Source organism: Rhea pennata, chromosome 1, assembly GCF_028389875.1.
Source record: "Rhea pennata isolate bPtePen1 chromosome 1, bPtePen1.pri, whole genome shotgun sequence".
NCBI classification, from domain to species: domain Eukaryota; kingdom Metazoa; phylum Chordata; class Aves; order Rheiformes; family Rheidae; genus Rhea; species Rhea pennata.
Window position 1 is genome coordinate 209,045,691 of NC_084663.1, and position 18,834 is coordinate 209,064,524.

The 18,834-nt window shown below is 36.3% G+C and overlaps 1 protein-coding gene across 5 annotated transcripts in view; it reads right to left on the bottom strand.

The window, feature by feature from the left end:
• LOC134135676 (disks large homolog 2) overlaps positions 1-18,834 on the bottom strand; it is a 740,305-nt gene that overhangs the window by 284,663 nt on the left and 436,808 nt on the right. For all 5 annotated transcript variants that reach the window (XM_062567370.1, XM_062567369.1, XM_062567373.1 and 2 more), the window contains one exon: positions 9,358-9,494. In XM_062567370.1, coding sequence (XP_062423354.1) covers positions 9,358-9,494 — 137 coding nt within the window. The remainder of the gene's footprint in view (positions 1-9,357; positions 9,495-18,834) is intronic.

An 18,834-nucleotide genomic window follows, 5' to 3' on the forward strand; every position in this document is an offset into this window, starting at 1 on the left:
TAGCAGTATTGACAATATCAGACAATCGTAATAGTCCATCTAAACATTTTGAGAAGGCTGTAGGTCTTGTCAGTACAAAATTCCTTCGTGATGTTCCATTGTCACTGTTGTCATTAACATAAAATTATATTTAAAAATAACTCATTAACTGAGCACCACATCATTTATAGAATTCATCTATGTTATTTGACATATCAAGATCGACTGCCTAAACCTCAGAAATACTCCACACCCTAAAATCTTTTCACCCATGATATTACATTGACAGTTGAAATAATAATAGCTACAGAATAGACCTGTCTATGAGGTGCAGAAAATGAATAGAGGCAGTCATGGAAGGGGGAAAAGAGATTTTGAATGGGAAAGACTGTCAGTTTTCTGTAGGCACAGGAAACACACTGAAATAGTAAGAGGATGTTGCATTAATTCTGTGTTTTATTGGAACAGAGAAATACTTAATCCTAAACAAGGAGGACAGGACTATAGATTAAAGAAGGAAGAAGGTGGTGACAGTCTTGCCTGTTTATGCTCTACTTCTAGGTAAAAAAAAGAGGGGAGGGGAGGGGAGGGGAGGGGAGGGGAGGGGAGGGGAGGGGAGGGAAGGGAAGGGAAGGGAAGGGAAGGGAAGGGAAGGGAAGGGAAGGGAAGGGAAGGGAAGGGAAGGGAAGGGAAGGGGAGGGAAGGGGAGGGGAGGGAGAGAAAAGAAAAAAGCTCAGGCATGGTTTATTATAGTGATGAATAAAATTTATTCACATGTAAATGCATTGTATCCACAGACCAACAACAAGAAGCTCCTATAGGCAGAACAATGAATGGTCCCTGCTCCCCAAAACCACACAGACTGAAGGGAGAAGTTAAAGGATAGAGGAAACAAGTAACTAAGGCTTCAGACTTACACTGTATGCAAACAGGAAAGCCTGCTTTTAAAGGAGAGTGTTGTGCATGAAACATTTCACTGTGATTTAAAGTGCTATCCTTGAACATTTACAGTTATTGCAAGGATTCCTTGTAAAGCTTATGCAACATGGAAGAAAAAGAAACTCCTCAGCTAGGATGAATATAGTATAGCTGTAAATCGTAGAACACAATAACTATCTAGGGAATTCAGTATCAGTAAATTATCAGAGACTCGGCTGTGAACAGGATAATAAGCTACAGCCTTAGGATTTGGCAACTGCAAAGAAATCCAGATATTACAAAGCACTAAAGGACTCCTTATGCCAAGATGATACCATCAACATCGAGAGAGAATGATTGCTATTACATAGTATTGCTAAATGTAAGGATTTGGTCTACATCTTGAATCCATATATAATTCTCAGACTTGGTTTTAAGGCTAACTGAAAGGGGCAATGACAAGCATATTATGGACACTGTATGCAGTCTTTTGATGTCTTCTATATATAAGCCCCTCTCCTCTATTCTATTAATTTCTATTTTTTTATGTTATGTATAAAATTAGCATACATAATGCGCTTTTAATAAACAATTTTATTTTAATTTACTAGGCTAGTAGTAAGAAGAATTGACTGAAATTAAACTTTGCTAACATATTTTAAAACTGACTTAGATATTGAAAATTCATACTGGCAATATAGGCACATTCTTTTCTTCCCCCACTGTCTGTGTATTATATCCTGTTTTGTTTCATTTTAACTCGGGATTTTTGGGAAAAAAACTCATTTTTTGGGGGAAAAACAAAATTGCAAAGAAACTCCCATCATACTGCTCCAGTAAATTATAAAATGTTTTATTCAAAAAAGACACAAGTAAAATATCATAGCACTGTCTGAACAATCTGGGAAAAAAGGGTTTTTGATCTTTTTAGGAGGGCATAAAAACAATTTAGACACAAATTGACTCACTTCAGTCTTTTTTCACAGGTTTCCCCTGGAAATCTAGCTGATCAAAATCATGGTAGCACTGTCATATTTCCATCATAACATACTTGGATGATACAGTTGTGCAATTTGAGGATAAACAGCCATTTTAGAAAGAGGAAATTAAGCATGATACATATAGAACTTATATTTGCCTTTTCAGGTCCTACTTCTTATCTGTCTGATAATAAATTTACATGTAGTTTGTTAAAGCTGGGTACAAGCTGTAGAAATCTTATAATTAAAATAAGAATTAAAAACTGAGCAATTCTAGACTAGGACTCAATACTTGAGTAGTTATGCATTATTTTTTATTTATATACTTAAATATATTTAAGATCACTGCAAAGGTTATGCAAAAGAATTTTTTTTCCTATTCTCTAGTGCACATGAGCTTAAACTTGAAGAACGTTGTGGGAAACTGAAGTAGATACTGGCACTTGGTAGAATCAGAAAGCAGAACACATCAACGAAATGAAGATACAAAGGAGAGCTTCAAAGAAAAGACTGATGGAAGAAAATTTGAGGAAAAGAATAAACCTTCTAAGTAAACAGAGTTCTGCTCTAGAAAGTACTCCAGTAACACATACCGAACTTGGTAATCAAACACCTCAGCAATAGTTAGAAAATTAGAGAGTTTTCCTCTCTACACACAACAGTCCTAGAAAGGAAGCTTGCTACTGATAAATTTTGTGCTGGACTGCATTTCTCAGTGAACAAAGACACTAAGGTAGATTTAAGCTACATCAAGAGCAAACAACAAAACAAAAACAAACAAAAAAGTTGATTCATTCATTAAGGTAAAGATTCTCAGTGGTGCCATCAGGTCTCTCTTAAATGTGAGCTCTATGAGAATAAGACAAAACCACCTTCTTCCAACACTGATGGTCAATTTAGCACTACAACACAAAAAATGCACATTTCCAAGTTTCCTTCAGAATGTAGTAAAGATGTCTGCCCTTGCTTTGGACCTAAAACTCCCATTAGTATGTTATGCATCAATATTTTTTCTACTTTTGCTCCTCACAAAGGAATGTAAATGTATTCTGCTATACAAAAATGAAAACCTAAATACACTGAAAAATTGTATTGTTACATCCCTAGGTACTACTGCAAGATATCTGTAGAGTGTCTACTTTTTAAATAAGGAAGTATTTTGGATATCATCCTTCAAAATCCCATGCCAAAGATGGTGATTACTAGGAGATACAATATCTCAGTTGTTCTTTCTGGTAAGACTGATAGGGAGAAAAGATCCTCATAGGTAGTCTCCAAGAGAGATTTCCTGAGCTTTTCCTTGTTTCCATAAAAGTAACCTACTCCAACAGAATTTCAGCTCTCAACTGTTTCAGCTACCAACAATTTCAGCTACTAATGCTGGCTATGCTTCAATGGCTATGGCAGAGCAAATGCAGGATAAAAAATGTTCAGTTCCTGCTGTTGAGACAACCATAGCAAAGGATGCAATCTGGAAAAAAAAAAAAAAAAAAAAAAAAAAAAAAGGTAAAGAAGATAAAGAGTGGGAAGTGTGCGCAAAATAAAAATGCAAAGTGTATATGACATGCATTCCTCTGAGATACTGAAACTTTTGTGCAGAAGGGCTGACATATATTGTGTAGGTTGAGTACTGCAGGCCAACTTTCTTGGCTCTAGGAGCAATTAAAGAAGCAGTAAAGTAACAGGAAAAAAATCCTAAGACAAATGTATTTTAAAACCAAGTTGAGTGTGGATGTGGAATCCTATAAAGGCTACATCTAGAAGACACCTTAGCTCCAAGAGTCAGGCACGTAAGGCACAGGATGCTGCCATAGGAGTGGCAAGACAAAAGTCAAAAAGAAAATAAGCATGGAACAAGTGTGTGGGGTTAGTTTGTTTGTTTATTTGCTTTTTTCTGATGTGAAAAGTTCCATATGCAGAAAACACAGAAATGCAAACAGCACCTGGAGTAGGAAAAGATACCAGGAAAGCAGTCTCTATAAATGGAAAGCATGTGGTAAGAGGACATACTGCTATTACAGGAAAAGAATAAGAGGAAATAATACATAAAGAAGAAATTAAAGATATTTACAAGTCTAAACAAATAAGATATTTGAGTGATGGGTTATATCACTAATCAGTGTTGCCAAAGAGACATAAAATGATCTTTTTTCTTAAGTGGCATAATGAAGGCAATGTAATTGTAAACATAAACCAGAATTATCTTATTTGGAAAAACTCCTGATTCATATTAGAAAACAAAGGTACTGAGATGTAGCTGGAGAAAAAAGCTTTGAATTCCCCAAATGACTGTACAAGTGCTCTAAAAAATAACTATTCACAAGAACATAAGCTGATAAGAGAATAAAAGAACTCTGGAGGAATAAGCCTGTCTTAATTTATTTACTTTTTTTAAAGGAAAATTGTTCCTTTCATCCATTGATTTAGAGTAAGTGAGATTTAATTCACTCAAAGAATAAGAGAAATAGGTGATCTTTACCTTGCCAGTGGCAATGTTTGCTTTTGTGTTATATTCTACATTTTAGTCAGAAAGCTAGAGAAAGGCCAGAGTCAGTGACGGAGTAAATTTGGCTCAGAGCCCAGTGCTGCATCAGGAAGAATGCAGCCACCGTTGTGAGTTCACTGAGATGGTTCAGCATAAATTCATTCTCCATTTCAGACTATTACATCTTTTTTTCTAATGTGTTTGCTTCGTGCCAGTCGGCCAGTAAAATCTACAAATTAGACACTGTCTGTTCACATTGCCTTTATGCCTAACTGGGTAACGTCTGTCCTTCAGCTCACATAATGGCAGATTGCTGAATCTATGAATGCACCTAGCCGAGCAAAGAGGGTGTAGGACTCACTGCAGAGTCGCAGGAACAGAGGGTCTTGATGAATAATGTCCATACACACATATTTTAAGGGTGCTACTTTGGACTAGGATGGTTCTGCAGACTGAATGCCTGGTAGTAGCTGGAATGCTTTAAGAATGTGCTTGGAGAGCATCTCTTGGTGTAGCTTGATAAAAATATCAATTTGCATCCTTGAAGATCACCGCATAATACAAACAAAATCACTTTAAAAGAGCACTTCTGATCTGAAAAAAATGCTTATCTAGGCATATATTAAACTGATATGTATGCTCTGGTTACTTTAACACAAATATGATCTTGTTGCTGCATATGATCTGAAATAAGTGGATATTGGTAGGGAATCCTACCAATTCAGCACAAAGCACAAATCAACAGCTGCGGAATCACAACCCCATTGTGGCCCTGTGAAACAACAAGAGCAATTCTACGCTCTTTTTGGCACAGAATTAGCTAGAAGCAAGCTCAAACTTCTCAAAAAGAAACTAGTCCTGTTTCTTCCTCCTGTTTTCTGCAAGTAAAAAGAATCCAATCTATTGATATGTGACTAACATCACTTTCCTATAAATATAAATAACCCTACAAAGATCTGATGCTCTCTGACTTTGTGGTCCGAGAAGCAATAGCCTAATAGATATGGTCAAACATGCAAGTATTTTGGGGAACTTGAAGAGGTTTTTGAAGAGTTATAGGAATATTAATTGTAATATTAGCTTAAATATTCTTTTCAAGCCTAATGTTCTGAAAGTTTTCCTGAAGACTATCTTGCTTCTAGCTAACAGCATTGTTTTCTACTAGTATAGGCGCAGGAAGCTCTTCCACAGTGAGATAAAGAAAATTATCATAATTGAAAGATAATAATTCTTAAATCATTTCTCAGATCTTCCTGATCATCTTTATCAATGACCTGGATGAGGCAGTGGAGTTCACTCTCGCCCAATTTGCAGACCCTCGTCAAGTTCGCAGCCAACAGCACAGAGAGGACCAGAAACTATGCTCGAGGTCAGGGCTGCCATTCACAGGGCTCTGGACAGGTAGGAGAAAGGGACCAACAGGAACCTTACAGAGTTCAATGAGGACAAAAAGTAAGTTTTGCCCCTGGCCGAGACTATCCCCCTTCAGCAACACAGGCTAGGCACTGATGGGCTGGGGAGCAGCTCTGTGGAAAAGGCTCTGAGGACCTGTTGGACGGCAAGCTGAGCATGAGCCCTGGCAGCAAAGAGGCCGACAGCTTCCTGGGCTGAATGAGCAGGAGCAGAGCTAGTAGAAGGCTGAGATACAGGGAAGCAATCTTTCCTATCTACTCAGCATTCATTTGACTACAGCCAAATATTGCATCCAGTTTTGAGGCCTCCCATATAGGAAGACACTGACAAACTGGAGGAGCCCAGCAGAGGGCCACCAAGATGGTGGGGGGCTGGAGCCCTGTGAAGAGCAAGGTTTGTTTAGGCTGGAGAAGGGACATTTTCAGGGGCTGGTCCTAACAGGAGGTCCTCAGTTATTACAGGGAGGTCATCAAGACTGAGTCAGATGCTACACAGTAACATGTGGTGTGGAGATGAGAAACAACAAGACATACTTTGAAAAAAAGAGAAGTTCAAACTGGAATAGTGTTGTTTTCCCCATGAGGACAGTCCAGCACTGGAATAGGTTATCCCAAATAATTTATGCATTCTCTGTCATTTTATGTAACCTCCATCCTTGGAGGTTTCCAAGATAAGACTATATTAAAACCTGTGCAACCTACTCTGATCTCACAACTGATCCTGCTTTGAGCAGAAGGTTGGACTAGAGACCTCCTGAGGTCCCTTCCAACCTAAATTATCCTGTGATCCAGTGATGCCATGTATGTGACTTCCCTTTGCTGCCTTCCAGTGCAAAAAGAAACAACCTCACTGAGATGAGACAACCAGTGAAGTGGTGTTCTCAACATAGGCATTACCAACAGCTAGAATGCAGTGAGGAGTAGTTTCCTCCTACCTGTAAGTCTTCAGACCAATTCTGTTTCCTTTGATATATACCTAGCAAAAATCCCAAGTTCAATTTTTGGCTCAAGCACTTTTTAGTTTCCTCCAGTTATTTTCCTAGTGAATATCTCAGAATTATTCTACAAGGTAGCATTTTTCTGTGGAAGTGCTCAGGATAATAAGCCTCAAGTGCTACAGAAACATAACTGCACAGGCATGCCCATGTATAGATTTCACAATAAACATAACATTTAGTACTTACATAATACTTCCTCAGAATGCTTAACACACCATTTTCAATCTGCATTTAATAACAGTAGGGACATCAAACTGTGAAATGCTCAGATGGCACCTCCCTGTTTTATATTTCAATATTTGTTTTGATCTTACATCTTAAATTTTAATCATTTGATTTACATGCCCCTTGAAAACAGGAAGCATTTCACATAAACTTATTAGAACACAGATACAAAAAAACAACATTCACTGATGAAAGATGACAAATTCTATCAAATTTACAGAGAAATGATGGAAAAAGCAAAGATCAAGAATGGCTGCACTACTGAGAAGAAAAATAAGGAAGTGTTCAAATATATAATAAATAAGGAACCAGCAAAGCAGAAATAGGACCATATAGATGACAAGGGTAATATTGTGTTGATACAAGTGGTAACACTGCCAAAGAAAAATAATGAATTCTTTCACTTACTCTTCACAAAGGAACATGAAGTAAATGTCATGAACTGACAGATATTTCTCAAGGTAGAAGAAAAATATATTGAAAGTGCTCAAGAAAACCCACAAGTTATAAGGAAAACAGAATATCTTGTTGGAGAAAATCAGATAAAAAACTTATAATCTGCCCAAATTTTAGAAATAGGTTTTGATCCTGCAAACTGATCTCCAAAAATGTTAGTGTTAATGTATACAAATAGCAAGTTTACTAGGATTTTCTTTTGCATCAATCAAAAGCTTGGTTTTAAAGTAGATGACTGATAAAGAACATTATTATGATGGATTTTTTTTGTTCATTTTAAATGAATGGGGAAAATGCAGTGATAAAAGGAGACAAGGATATATAATAAACAGGTCATGACTAAAGGGAAAGCAGTCTGAAGATGGCACACCAAGCATACTGAGAATGTGTTGGTCATTTTGAGAGGTTAAGTTCAAGAGTATAAACGTGTCAGAATAAAGAAACCTGAAAACATCTGTGTTCGGTAGCAGTGAGAAGTAAGCACAGGAATGAGAACAGACCTGAACCCCTAACAGCCATATACTGCAAAAATTTGAAGAGAAAGAATTTATTCAGAGTGGTGAATAAAATAATTATTTGTCAATTCACATTCCTAATGAATAATTTGGATTACACTGGAGGTGGGGAATGCAAAGTTTATTTAATCCTTTTCTGTCATGTTATCTATTATCTTAAGTGAGTTGGTGAGAAGTTAACTGTAAGTTACCAAAAATTTGCAAATGACACAACTGTGAAGAATTCTCACTATGGAAAAAAAACCAGCAAAATGTAAGTAAATTCAAAACAAGGCGTAAAATATCAAAATAAGATATAACATTAGAAAATTATGTTGCAATACAGAAATAACAGAAATAAGACGAAACATCATTATACAAAAGTGACTTGAATTTTGCTGTGCTGAGAACATGCAAAGAAGACATGCCAAAGAAGACAAAAGTTCTAGGTTCTGTTTTGATTTTGATAACACCATTTACTGTTTAAGTTATTTTATCTATCCACTTAGGTTAATAACAAAAAAAAACACACTAAAATAAAAATAAGAGTTACAAACCCAGCAACCAAGTTGCTTTAATGTTAACCTTCACATGTGACTGGAACACAGTGCTCCAAGATGAACTTCAATTAGACGTAGTGTTGCAGAAAGGTCACGGCAATTTTCACTGCTTACGTGTAACATCACAAAACACAACTCCCGCTGTGTATTTTTTTTCATGACACTGATTCAGAAAAATTTTCTCTACCTGCTGAAAGCTATGCAAATGCATTGACATGAATACAACTTGACACAGATTAACTTCTGCTGATTCACCAGGGTCAGGATTTCCTCCTCACAAAGAATTAAACAAACTCTGTGAGTGGGAAAGAATTATCTACGGGGAACAATGTACTAACACTGCAAATATCTGGAAGAATTTCCCAACATGAGATCTACTGGAGGAATAAAGATACTTTCTCAGAAAACAGATGGAAAACAAATCTTTGGGAAAATCTATATGCAGACTACATTAAGCATTCACACATATCCTGGAATATAGGTAATATGATGAGTGGAATGAGTACTGCTGTAATGAATAGTTTAAACCTTCCTTTAAAGTCTTCCACTACATTTTAACTGGTCACTAATGTGCTTAATGCATTTATTCTCTTCTCAGTTAAAACTTTGTCAAAGTAATAGAACAGTGTGCCTTGTCTTCATAAAATGTTGCTTTATCAGTGCAATGCTTTTTAACTGCAGTCTCAAGAATGTATATAAGCAAGGGGAAAAAAGGAAGATGACAGAAGTGTAGCTCATAATTATTGTAGAAGTTCTACCAGTTAGCTTCAGAAAAAGTATGGTGAATAAAAGTCCCTCCATGAAACAACTTTCAACCAATTAGAACATGATTTAAATTTGTCATACTTACCATAAGTAGTCTATCTCCAACCTGCAATCTCCCATCTTTTTGTGCGGCTCCTCCATCAATAATCTTGGTGACATAAATGCTGTTGTCCCCAGGAATGTGTTGATTTCCCACTCCTCCTGCAATACTGAAACCCAGGCCTGGAGAAGATGGGGAAAACAAACTATTAGCAATACAATATGTATCACTAAAAAAGAGAATGCATTTTTTCTAATCTATTGTACAATGACAGTATTTTTTACAGAACTTCAAATAACAAATATTTGAGGGGGTCAATACACTCACTTCTCCTGGAAGGTCAGGGACAGAAATAAATTAAGAATATTCTTTCCCATGTACAATTACAGAAATTTATAGGAACATATAGACAAAAGGAATCAAAACAGTGATGACTACATCAATGTCTTGCCCTTGTCAAGAGCCAGTGCAATCTACATTAAAAAGCCGTGGTGTAACCTGCCAATGGTGGAAGTTTCTCCATGACTAGTAATAAAACTCCAAAGCTTGGAGTTAATTTTGTTAAATATTGATATAAAATACATTACAACATATTAGAACAAAATGCAAGATATTCTTATTATCCACAGAATTTGAAAAATACTAGGAGACATATCCTGCAGATTTTATAAATTGTTATAGTATCACAGTGAAAGGTCTGGAAGGATTAAACAGTGTAGATATTTTGATTCAATTTTTCTCTGCATTTTTTCCAGAACACAGATAACATAGGCTGTGGATACATGAAATATGAAAGCCACAGTCCTTTGTGCACATATAACTTCTGCTCAGAGATCTGTAAAATTCCTAGATGACAACCCAAAGTGCCAAACTTTGGAGCAGTGTCAATAATACATGCCAATATGATTCAGAGAACGGAAGAAAAAATAAACAGACATTAGAATCTAGAATGAGTTAAAAAAAATCTTTTATTCTTTTTCTACTTTTTCTATCCTCTGACACACTGCATAAACACATCAGTCATTGCTCTCATTTATAATAAGATTTTTATCTCTCAATCAGAGAGAAGATAGAAACTACTATGTTTTATTTCCATAAAAATCTGCTTCATAGGTTTGATTTTTCATAGATCATATATCTAATAGGAACTTCTAGCTGAACAAATAAGCTGTTACTGACAATAACCTACTTAGATTATTGCTTCAACCAGGCATATCTCTTTTAGTAGTATAGAAAAATATTAGTTATAACTATCAAAAGAATAATCACTAGTTTTATCTGTGAAATATATTATGCTCTGTCATTCTTTAAGCAAACATATCAGTAATAGCTTCAGCCTGGGCTAGGAATGTAACAGAAAAAAATGAGTTGCCTGGAACAAGGCATTTTATTGCAAACTCACTAGCTTTACTGCTTGTGCAATAAAACTCAAGGTCGGGGATATTTAATACACAAAGGCTTATTTAGCAGCTGTATGAATATGGAGATAAGGTTTTAAAGTATTTTGATATAATTTTGAAAAAAATATGACTTTTTCTCAATATATTTTTATTTGATAATCATTTTAGCTTAAAAAAGGTGAGGTTAGGTAAAATAATGTACTACTTAATGGATAGTGTCAAAATAGCAAATTACAGAAAGAAACCTCTGAAATTTTATCTCAAATTGAAAGAATAATTAATTAATTATGATACCTATTAACAACACATATAGTTAATTAAGAAGTGTGGAATATTTAAAATAAAATATTATTTAATTTCCAACTGAAGCTGATGACCACTGTTACTATTTATGTGGTACTGCCAGGACAACTGCAAAAACAAAAAGATTACATTTATTTTGCCTAGAACAATTTGTTCATTAACTTAGCATTGTTATGAAGGAAGCAAAAATACATTCAAAGAAAACATCAAGAATGCAAAATTTCCTTAAATATTAGTTGTGGACAATGAAGAATGGTGCATTCGTGTTCCTTGGCGGAATAATTATTATTCTCTTGACCAAGAAAAGCCTGGCGTATGTTTATACCAACATAATGAAGCAAAGCAAACGAGTGGGCTACACTGCAGTTGAGAGGGCTTCCTTCAACATCATCTCGTGAAGGTTGGCTGATGCAATCTTCCACGTCTCCATTTAGTAACGCTCCCCATTATTAAAACTGTCCCTTGTACAGTGAATGGAAAAAAATAGCTGTGCTGTATTTTGTCCTGCTATTTCAGCCTGTTCCTACTGCAACATAAGCAAATGGTAGCAAAGATGGTCTGTTACTTTTCTGCAGTGCTGAGCAGCAGTCTGCTGGTTGTTTGGGCAGTTATATCATAACTGAAGTGTAAAGCTTAAAAGAAGAGGGCTATAACCTGTGATCCACATAAAAGCGAGGTTTATAATGACAGAGGAGTACATTTTTCTCCTCCTGAGTCTACATAAAATGCAACTGCTTTACAATGTATGGGGCCATACTGTATTTGTAAAATGAGGCTGCCTTTGGCATCTGCAAACCCAGCCTTGAGTGTAAAAGAGCAGAACAAGACATAAGGCAATACTGTTTATTAAGAGAGAAAAAGGAAGGTGGATGTGAGAGACAAAGGAGAAAGAGAAAGGCATGGAATGAGAAGTATTATAATATCTAATAAAATGTTTGAAGAAGGTGAGTTTCTATGGTTTTCTTCTAATGATCTAGTTATATTGCCTAATTATACTTTAAAAGATTATTTCTTGGGAAGAATAAGGAATGGAACAATGATAACATTCAGTTTTAATCAAGTGATTTATGCTAATTACTAGGATGCTAGGAAAGTATACTATAATAAAACTTTTGGGTAGGATTCATCTGGCCAAATGACATCAGACACTAATCATTTATGCTACCTTTATAACCAATGAAAATTCATTAAGGGCCCTTACAGCATGATTCATCTCATCTCACAGAGACATCTGAAAAAGCTCAGATGAATCATATTCCTGGTCTCTGAAAAGCTGTGGGGGTGGCTGTGGGAAAAGATGGGTTGGAAGATTACTGCGAGAAAAGGTCACAACCTGAATTACATTCTGATCCCATTTAGACAGAAGATTGCTGCTTTGTTTGAAGACCTGAGAAAAGTTTGGACATCGATGGTGTGGATCCCTCTTTGCACTAGCTACATCAGGTTAGTCTTATATCAGGTACTTGGTCTATTTTAAAAAACACAGCAACATTCAAATTTATGGGAACATAGCAAGACATGTTTTCTAATCAAGGTCCTTTTCATTGTCCCTTTTAAGTCCAGAAAAGTGAAAATAAAACAATACATTTAACTGAATAACCTTTTCTCATTGACTAGTATAGCCAAGAAGACTTTGCCATCATAACACAGAAAACCAGGAAGCTCTCTTCGCTCTCACCTCCTGTTTTCTTCATATATGATCTGCATAGATGATGACAAATCACACTCTGGATCCATCACCTTCCAGTGAGTAGAGACTGAGCCTGCAAGACCAACTTAGGCTAGATAATGTCAGCTTTCTAAAAATAATTTCACATTACTACCTCAAACGGGATGTTGTAGTTTCCCACCATGTTACAAAGAGAAACAAGTTTATTTTAAGCCAACCAATAGAATGAGGATTTTAGAGGACATGTCCAACAGGCGTTTCACAATCTTAGCTGGGAAACTTACTTAAAGTCAAGTCTAAGATGGTTCAGAACCTTAAAACGTAACTGCAAAGTGTGTGATTTGCAGGTAATTAACCAAAATAGCGTGTTCTAGAGACATATGATGTATAATTCCTAATTGTCGGATTCCTGACTTTGCCGTAGCATCCTTTACTATCACCAAAACAGACTTGCGAAATACGGAGCATTTCAAAGAAACCACAAGATGTGCAGGGCTTGTAATAGAAATATTAGGCTATGTTATGAGTGAAATATGAATGAAAATGTGCATGTAAGCACCAGAAGAAAGAACAAGGAGCACAAAGGTTAAAAGAATGGCATTTATTGGTAAAGCAGAACATCATTCCTAGCAATAAAATTGAAGAATGGGTTGTTTCGGTCAAGCCCAGAAGGCCTGTGCTCTGTTAAGACCACAGCACAGATGTCTTGTCAGCAGTACGGTAACAACAGGAAGCTGGCAGCAAGTTTACAGCATGTGACATAAGCCATTCTTCTGCCTGTAAGACCAACGGGAAAACAGATGATATCCATAAAGATGTGTATATACCAAACAAAGAAAAACAATGAGCTGCAGCCTTGCCTAAGATTAATGCAGACTGAAGACAGCAATGTTCTGAAGTAAAGGACCACCTCATAACAACTGTGGACTCCTAGAGGGTATAAAACATTTGACCAAAAACTACTTCGTTGTCACCAATAAAATTTCAAGAGATATGATGAGGGTTCAATAGCTCGTGTCCCATATCCTAGGAATTTTGTGAAACTGCTTCAAGGTAGCAAAGTAAGAAAATTCAACCAGAAAGCACTGATGCAACCACTTGTCCACTGAGGACCCTAACCCTGACCCTTCCCTGGAAGGGCAAGCCTGGCTGTGGTCTCTGACTAATGACCAAATTGTACTACTTTGAGCAACGACACCAGGCAAAGAGGAACCCAAGCCAAAGATAGCTCCTCTCTTTCTAGAGACCAGCTATTTCTCCAGCACAAAAAACATACCTCGGTGGTCTTTTACTGTTGAAAACTCTTTCAGCTTACAGGGCCAATATTTATACAGTCTCTCTCTCTCTCTTTTTTTTTTTTTCCTTTGAAAGGCAGAATAGTATCATACTGATGAACAGGCCGATGAAATCATCAAGCCTGGAGCAATGAAGTCCAATCCAGGCTTCTAATTAATCAAATTTCACTTAGAGGCAGGAAAGGAACATGGGTAATACAAAGCACTTTGCTGGGTATCATTTGATTGACTTGTTTTGACAGGTACTGCAGTAGTGCTATATGAATAAACCAATGGAAACAAGGTTAATTATAAGCAGAGAAGCAGCAGGGAATTTCTCCTCCTGCCCCTTTGCTCAAGCTTCTAGTTGCCAATTTTAGTTTTCCTGGAGGAGCAATATGACACATTTAAAAGTAGCACCTCATAATAATTGTGAAGGTTTAATAGGCTTGTTATAACTGTGATTTATGATTAGTGTTCAATATTGACAGCAGATTCCTTTACTGTTTGGTACAAAGGAAAATAAAATACATTGCAAAATAAAAATTGGATTATGTTTCACAATAATTTAAACAGTGGTAGAAAGAGCAGCTATCTTCCTCAAATTTCTTTATCTGTCTTTGTTTTGGGGCCATGAATCAATTCCTGAGAAACTATTATTCTCAACTAAAGGAAATGTCACTTTGTCTCTCTCCTCTATGTCGCATTATAGATTCAAATACTATTTTATCTGAGTAAATTCTTCTAACCATTCCTATTTCTGGCTCATTTGCCAGTTTATACCAGAAGGAGTTACACAAATAAAGTTTGGCTACATTTTGTAACTGTTCTGTGGATGAAAAAGTAATTTTAAATGAGAGTATGATTCATAAAACTTTAACTAATATTCAGAATACACTTAACAGCTTTCTACTTTCCTTGCAATCTTTAATTCCTATTTCAGTCTCCATTCCAGTGTCACTTGAGAGAGCTCTTTATAACAAACTGTCTGCTAAGTGCCTGGACTGGGATGAACAACTCCTCCCTGCCTCTCCCCCAAAATCTAATTGAGACTGTCATTATCCAGTATCTCTTTCTGTGGCCTCAGGTTAGAAACTTCAAGCATCTTCCTTATTTTTTCTGACTTTTTTTTTTTTTTTTTTTTGGTAGAAATATCTAGTGTTTTCAGTTATTTCCCAGATGATGTCAGATAGAATAAAGATGATATACGATGCCACCAGGTAAGAAAAAATATTCTTTGAAACCACCTTACACAGTGAGAAAATTATTGTCGCCATTACAGTGTGCGTGTCATTATATACTCGTGCCCTTAGCTATTTATACAGATATTGTTACATAGTTCCTTTGTTTTTGCCCATAGTCTTTTTTATTGCTGTCATTTTTATTAATCCCTACATTCTGACTGCTGGTACATCACCTTTCCATACCACCAAACTAGCACAGATGGCCAGAATTCAGATTTAGCCTATACTGAGGATCTAACTGGAGAGCATACACAATGTTTCCACAAAGTACAGCCACCACGCTTGTGGGAAAGGCTATCTATCACTGAATTTTATTTACCAGCTGCGATTATACAGAAGGCAAATAAAATCCTTTCTTTGCAAATTAGCATTGATTGCAAAATAATACTGCGCAATCCTCCCTTCCCTGAGGGAATCAGTCCTTCTGTAACCTAAGCAGAGAGAAAGTTTATGGCTTTTCAGCATGGAGACAGATTTTGGCTAAAGCTCTTTACAGAAAATAAACACTAACATTTCACATCTTACATCTTTTGTCAGCACAAATTTAGAACACTTTCAAATAAAATTAAAGTTAGAATTTTTTTTTGCAATTTTTAAATAACTGCAGTGTTTAAAATCTAATCTAAATAAAATTTAAATTTAAAGTTTAAAATATTGTAATAACACGATATAACTGCAAAACCCTCTGCAGAGTTCTGTTTTTACTGCTTGTTAAATGAAAGTGAATACAGATAGTGATTTCACAGAGATTAAAATATCTTCAATACCCTGATGCATATGTATATCCATACTGCCCCAAGCAGCTCTACAAAGACTAAAGGCCTGGAAGAATGGTAGGTAGTTGAGACTCAATCTAGGAGAGGCCATGGTAGTGTCTATGTGTTGGCCATCTACTGGCAATGATAGCAGACTAATTTTTACACCCTTGGTTGAGAATACCCAAGCAGGTTTATAATCCAGAAGGAGCCTTCCGAGCTCCTCAGCTGCTATCTGAATCATAGAAGTCAGACAGGACAATGTGGCTATTAGCATTTCAAATACAAACCTTGCAAACTGCCATTCATGCCACTAGGAAGCACATCTAATTTTAAAATTCGGCTATCACAATGCTATCCACAGCTTCTGATACCTGTTCCACAATGTTAATGTGTTGGGATCTCCCTGAAAGCTTTGAAAGCTTGCTACCCACTACTGCTTTCTTTGGGTTCTCTACTCCTCTGGGACATAGGGGTAGCACGTTACATTTTTGCTTTAGACACAAGGGCTTCATCACAACCATCTCAGACCCATGAAAGTCAAAAAATCAGAAGAGTCTAGAATCTGTTAAAAAAAATTGTCTAGGTATTCCAGGATTTTTCTGCTAAGTTACTTTTCTCTAGGTTCTACCCCTTCTCAGAAGCAAATTTAGACTCTTAAACTCTTTTCCTACTGTTTTTTTCTTTTTTTTTCATTTTCATGGGCATAACAATCAAATAGTGTAGCAGAAACTTTGGGGTTCTAACAGCAAGAAAGGAATCTGTTCTCAGGATACCGGGTTATGCTCTTTGGTCTAGGAAAGATGTTTATATTTCCAACCAGAGAGGAGACGACGAGGAATTAAGATTATGATACAAATGTTAGCATACCTTCAAGGCAGTAAGAATATCTTTAAAAGCAATTAATATATAGGTACAGTAAATAGATTTACACTAGATTTACACTAGATTTACATTATCATATCTGTAAACATTAATCTTTCCGTAATCTATAATAAAGACTTGCAAACATATCTTGCCAAATTATTCTTCTATTTGTAGAAAATTTTGAACCAAATACCTAACATGCACATAAATGAAAACAATTCCTTCTTTTCCACTCAGTTTTGTAGTTAAAGGGTTTTCCCATAATGGATTTTTTGCCTGCACATGTGATCCCTGAAGATATATTCTCTTCAGATGTAGTTGAAAAGAAAGAAAATGGCAAACTAGGAAAATAACATTTACAGTCTCATTAGAAGCTGTATTTATTCTATATTTTTATATTTATTCAAATTGAGAATAAATTTGGCAAAAAACAGAAAATGACTTACGTTCACAATAGGAATTCTCAAGAATACATTAAGATTTATCTTGAAAAGAGAAGAAACTATTCCTTACTATTCACAATTAATCAGTTTTTAAATCATTAATGAGGATTCAATTTCACTAAAAATTATACTAAATCACATTGTGACAATTTTACCAGCACAAGAGAAAAAAATGATTTCATTTTGGACAAATACTGACACTCTGAGAATTATAGCAAGTAGTTCTGCCATTATAGAAAAAGCAGTATAATATACCGTCTGTAAACTTTTTATGTTAAAAACAGTCAAGTTACTAAAAAAAGAAAAAAAGAAGTAAAGATTAGCAAGGTAAAGCAGAGAAATGCAAGACCTGCATATGCATATGCATACTGCTTGTGATTATTTTTGGAAAGTTGTGAACTACGTCCATGGGCATGTGCATTTGCCCCGTTCACATTTCCATGCCGTGCTTGCCTATGCCTACACTGAAGCTGCACATGCAAATAGGCTTCCTGCTCACACGGGAAGTTTCTGCACATTTTTGATGTGCGCACAAACACAGAGAATCTTTAGAGGCAGAGTCATTAAAAATCGGAATTTTAGATTAAGACAGGCACCATCCAGCTTTTTGTCTGTGCAACAGGACTATTTCCATCTCGCAGGGAATAATGCTATACGCAGCCCGAGTGATTAGGTGGCTGGATGTGATATGATCAGACTGCTAAGACTATTTTGTCTTGTTCTCTTTCTTTCTGCCATTTGTTGTTCTGAGTTAGCAGCATTTTTCTTGTCCATTTTGTTGTTGTTGTTCCATCCTCACCACTGTCCTTTCATTCTCTTGGGTAAAAATCATCTGGACTATGCATGGCTTCAGATACAGCAGCAAGTTATCTTAATTAGCAGCATAGAGCCAGGTAGTGGGTGGCAGAATGCATTTTCAGGATTGTTGTTTCCTGACCCAAAGCCTGAAGATAACTGTCACCAGAGATAACCCTGTTCTCCTCCCTGCCTTTGGGCACGCTCTCCCACTATTTGCCTTGCATCAGCTGGAGAAATTTTTTTAGCTAAATGCATCAGCAGCTGAAGACTGTGCAAAACAGAACATATTTGCTGTTAACTGGGTCAGCTCCAAATCCAGTTCCAGAACAGGTGCATATTCACAAGGTTTGTGCTGCTGCTCAGCAAACCCAACTTAGGGGATGCAGCAGGGAGAAAAGATGCAGTGACAGGAGCAAGTAGCTGGAGAGAGGAGGACCGAAATGGCTGTTTAACCTAGCAATGCACTTGAAAACTTTTCGGTAGAACTATGCTTGAGATCCTGACGCAAAACAGGAGAGAAGGGAACAATAAAACTGCTCTCCTAAGCTTGAGAGAGAGAAAGAGAGGTTGGTAATCATAGGTTTGCAATGCTCCTGAGAGCTAAGACAAATCTGATATTGCTACAAGAGGAGGAAAACAGTGTAGTAATGATGCTTACTCTATATATCTCTGATTTTTGCTCTGGCAGATACACTGGTACCATGAACCTTTCATGATTAGAGAATGAAATATAAAACCTTTAACTTAGCTTTAAAAAGAAGCACTGGTC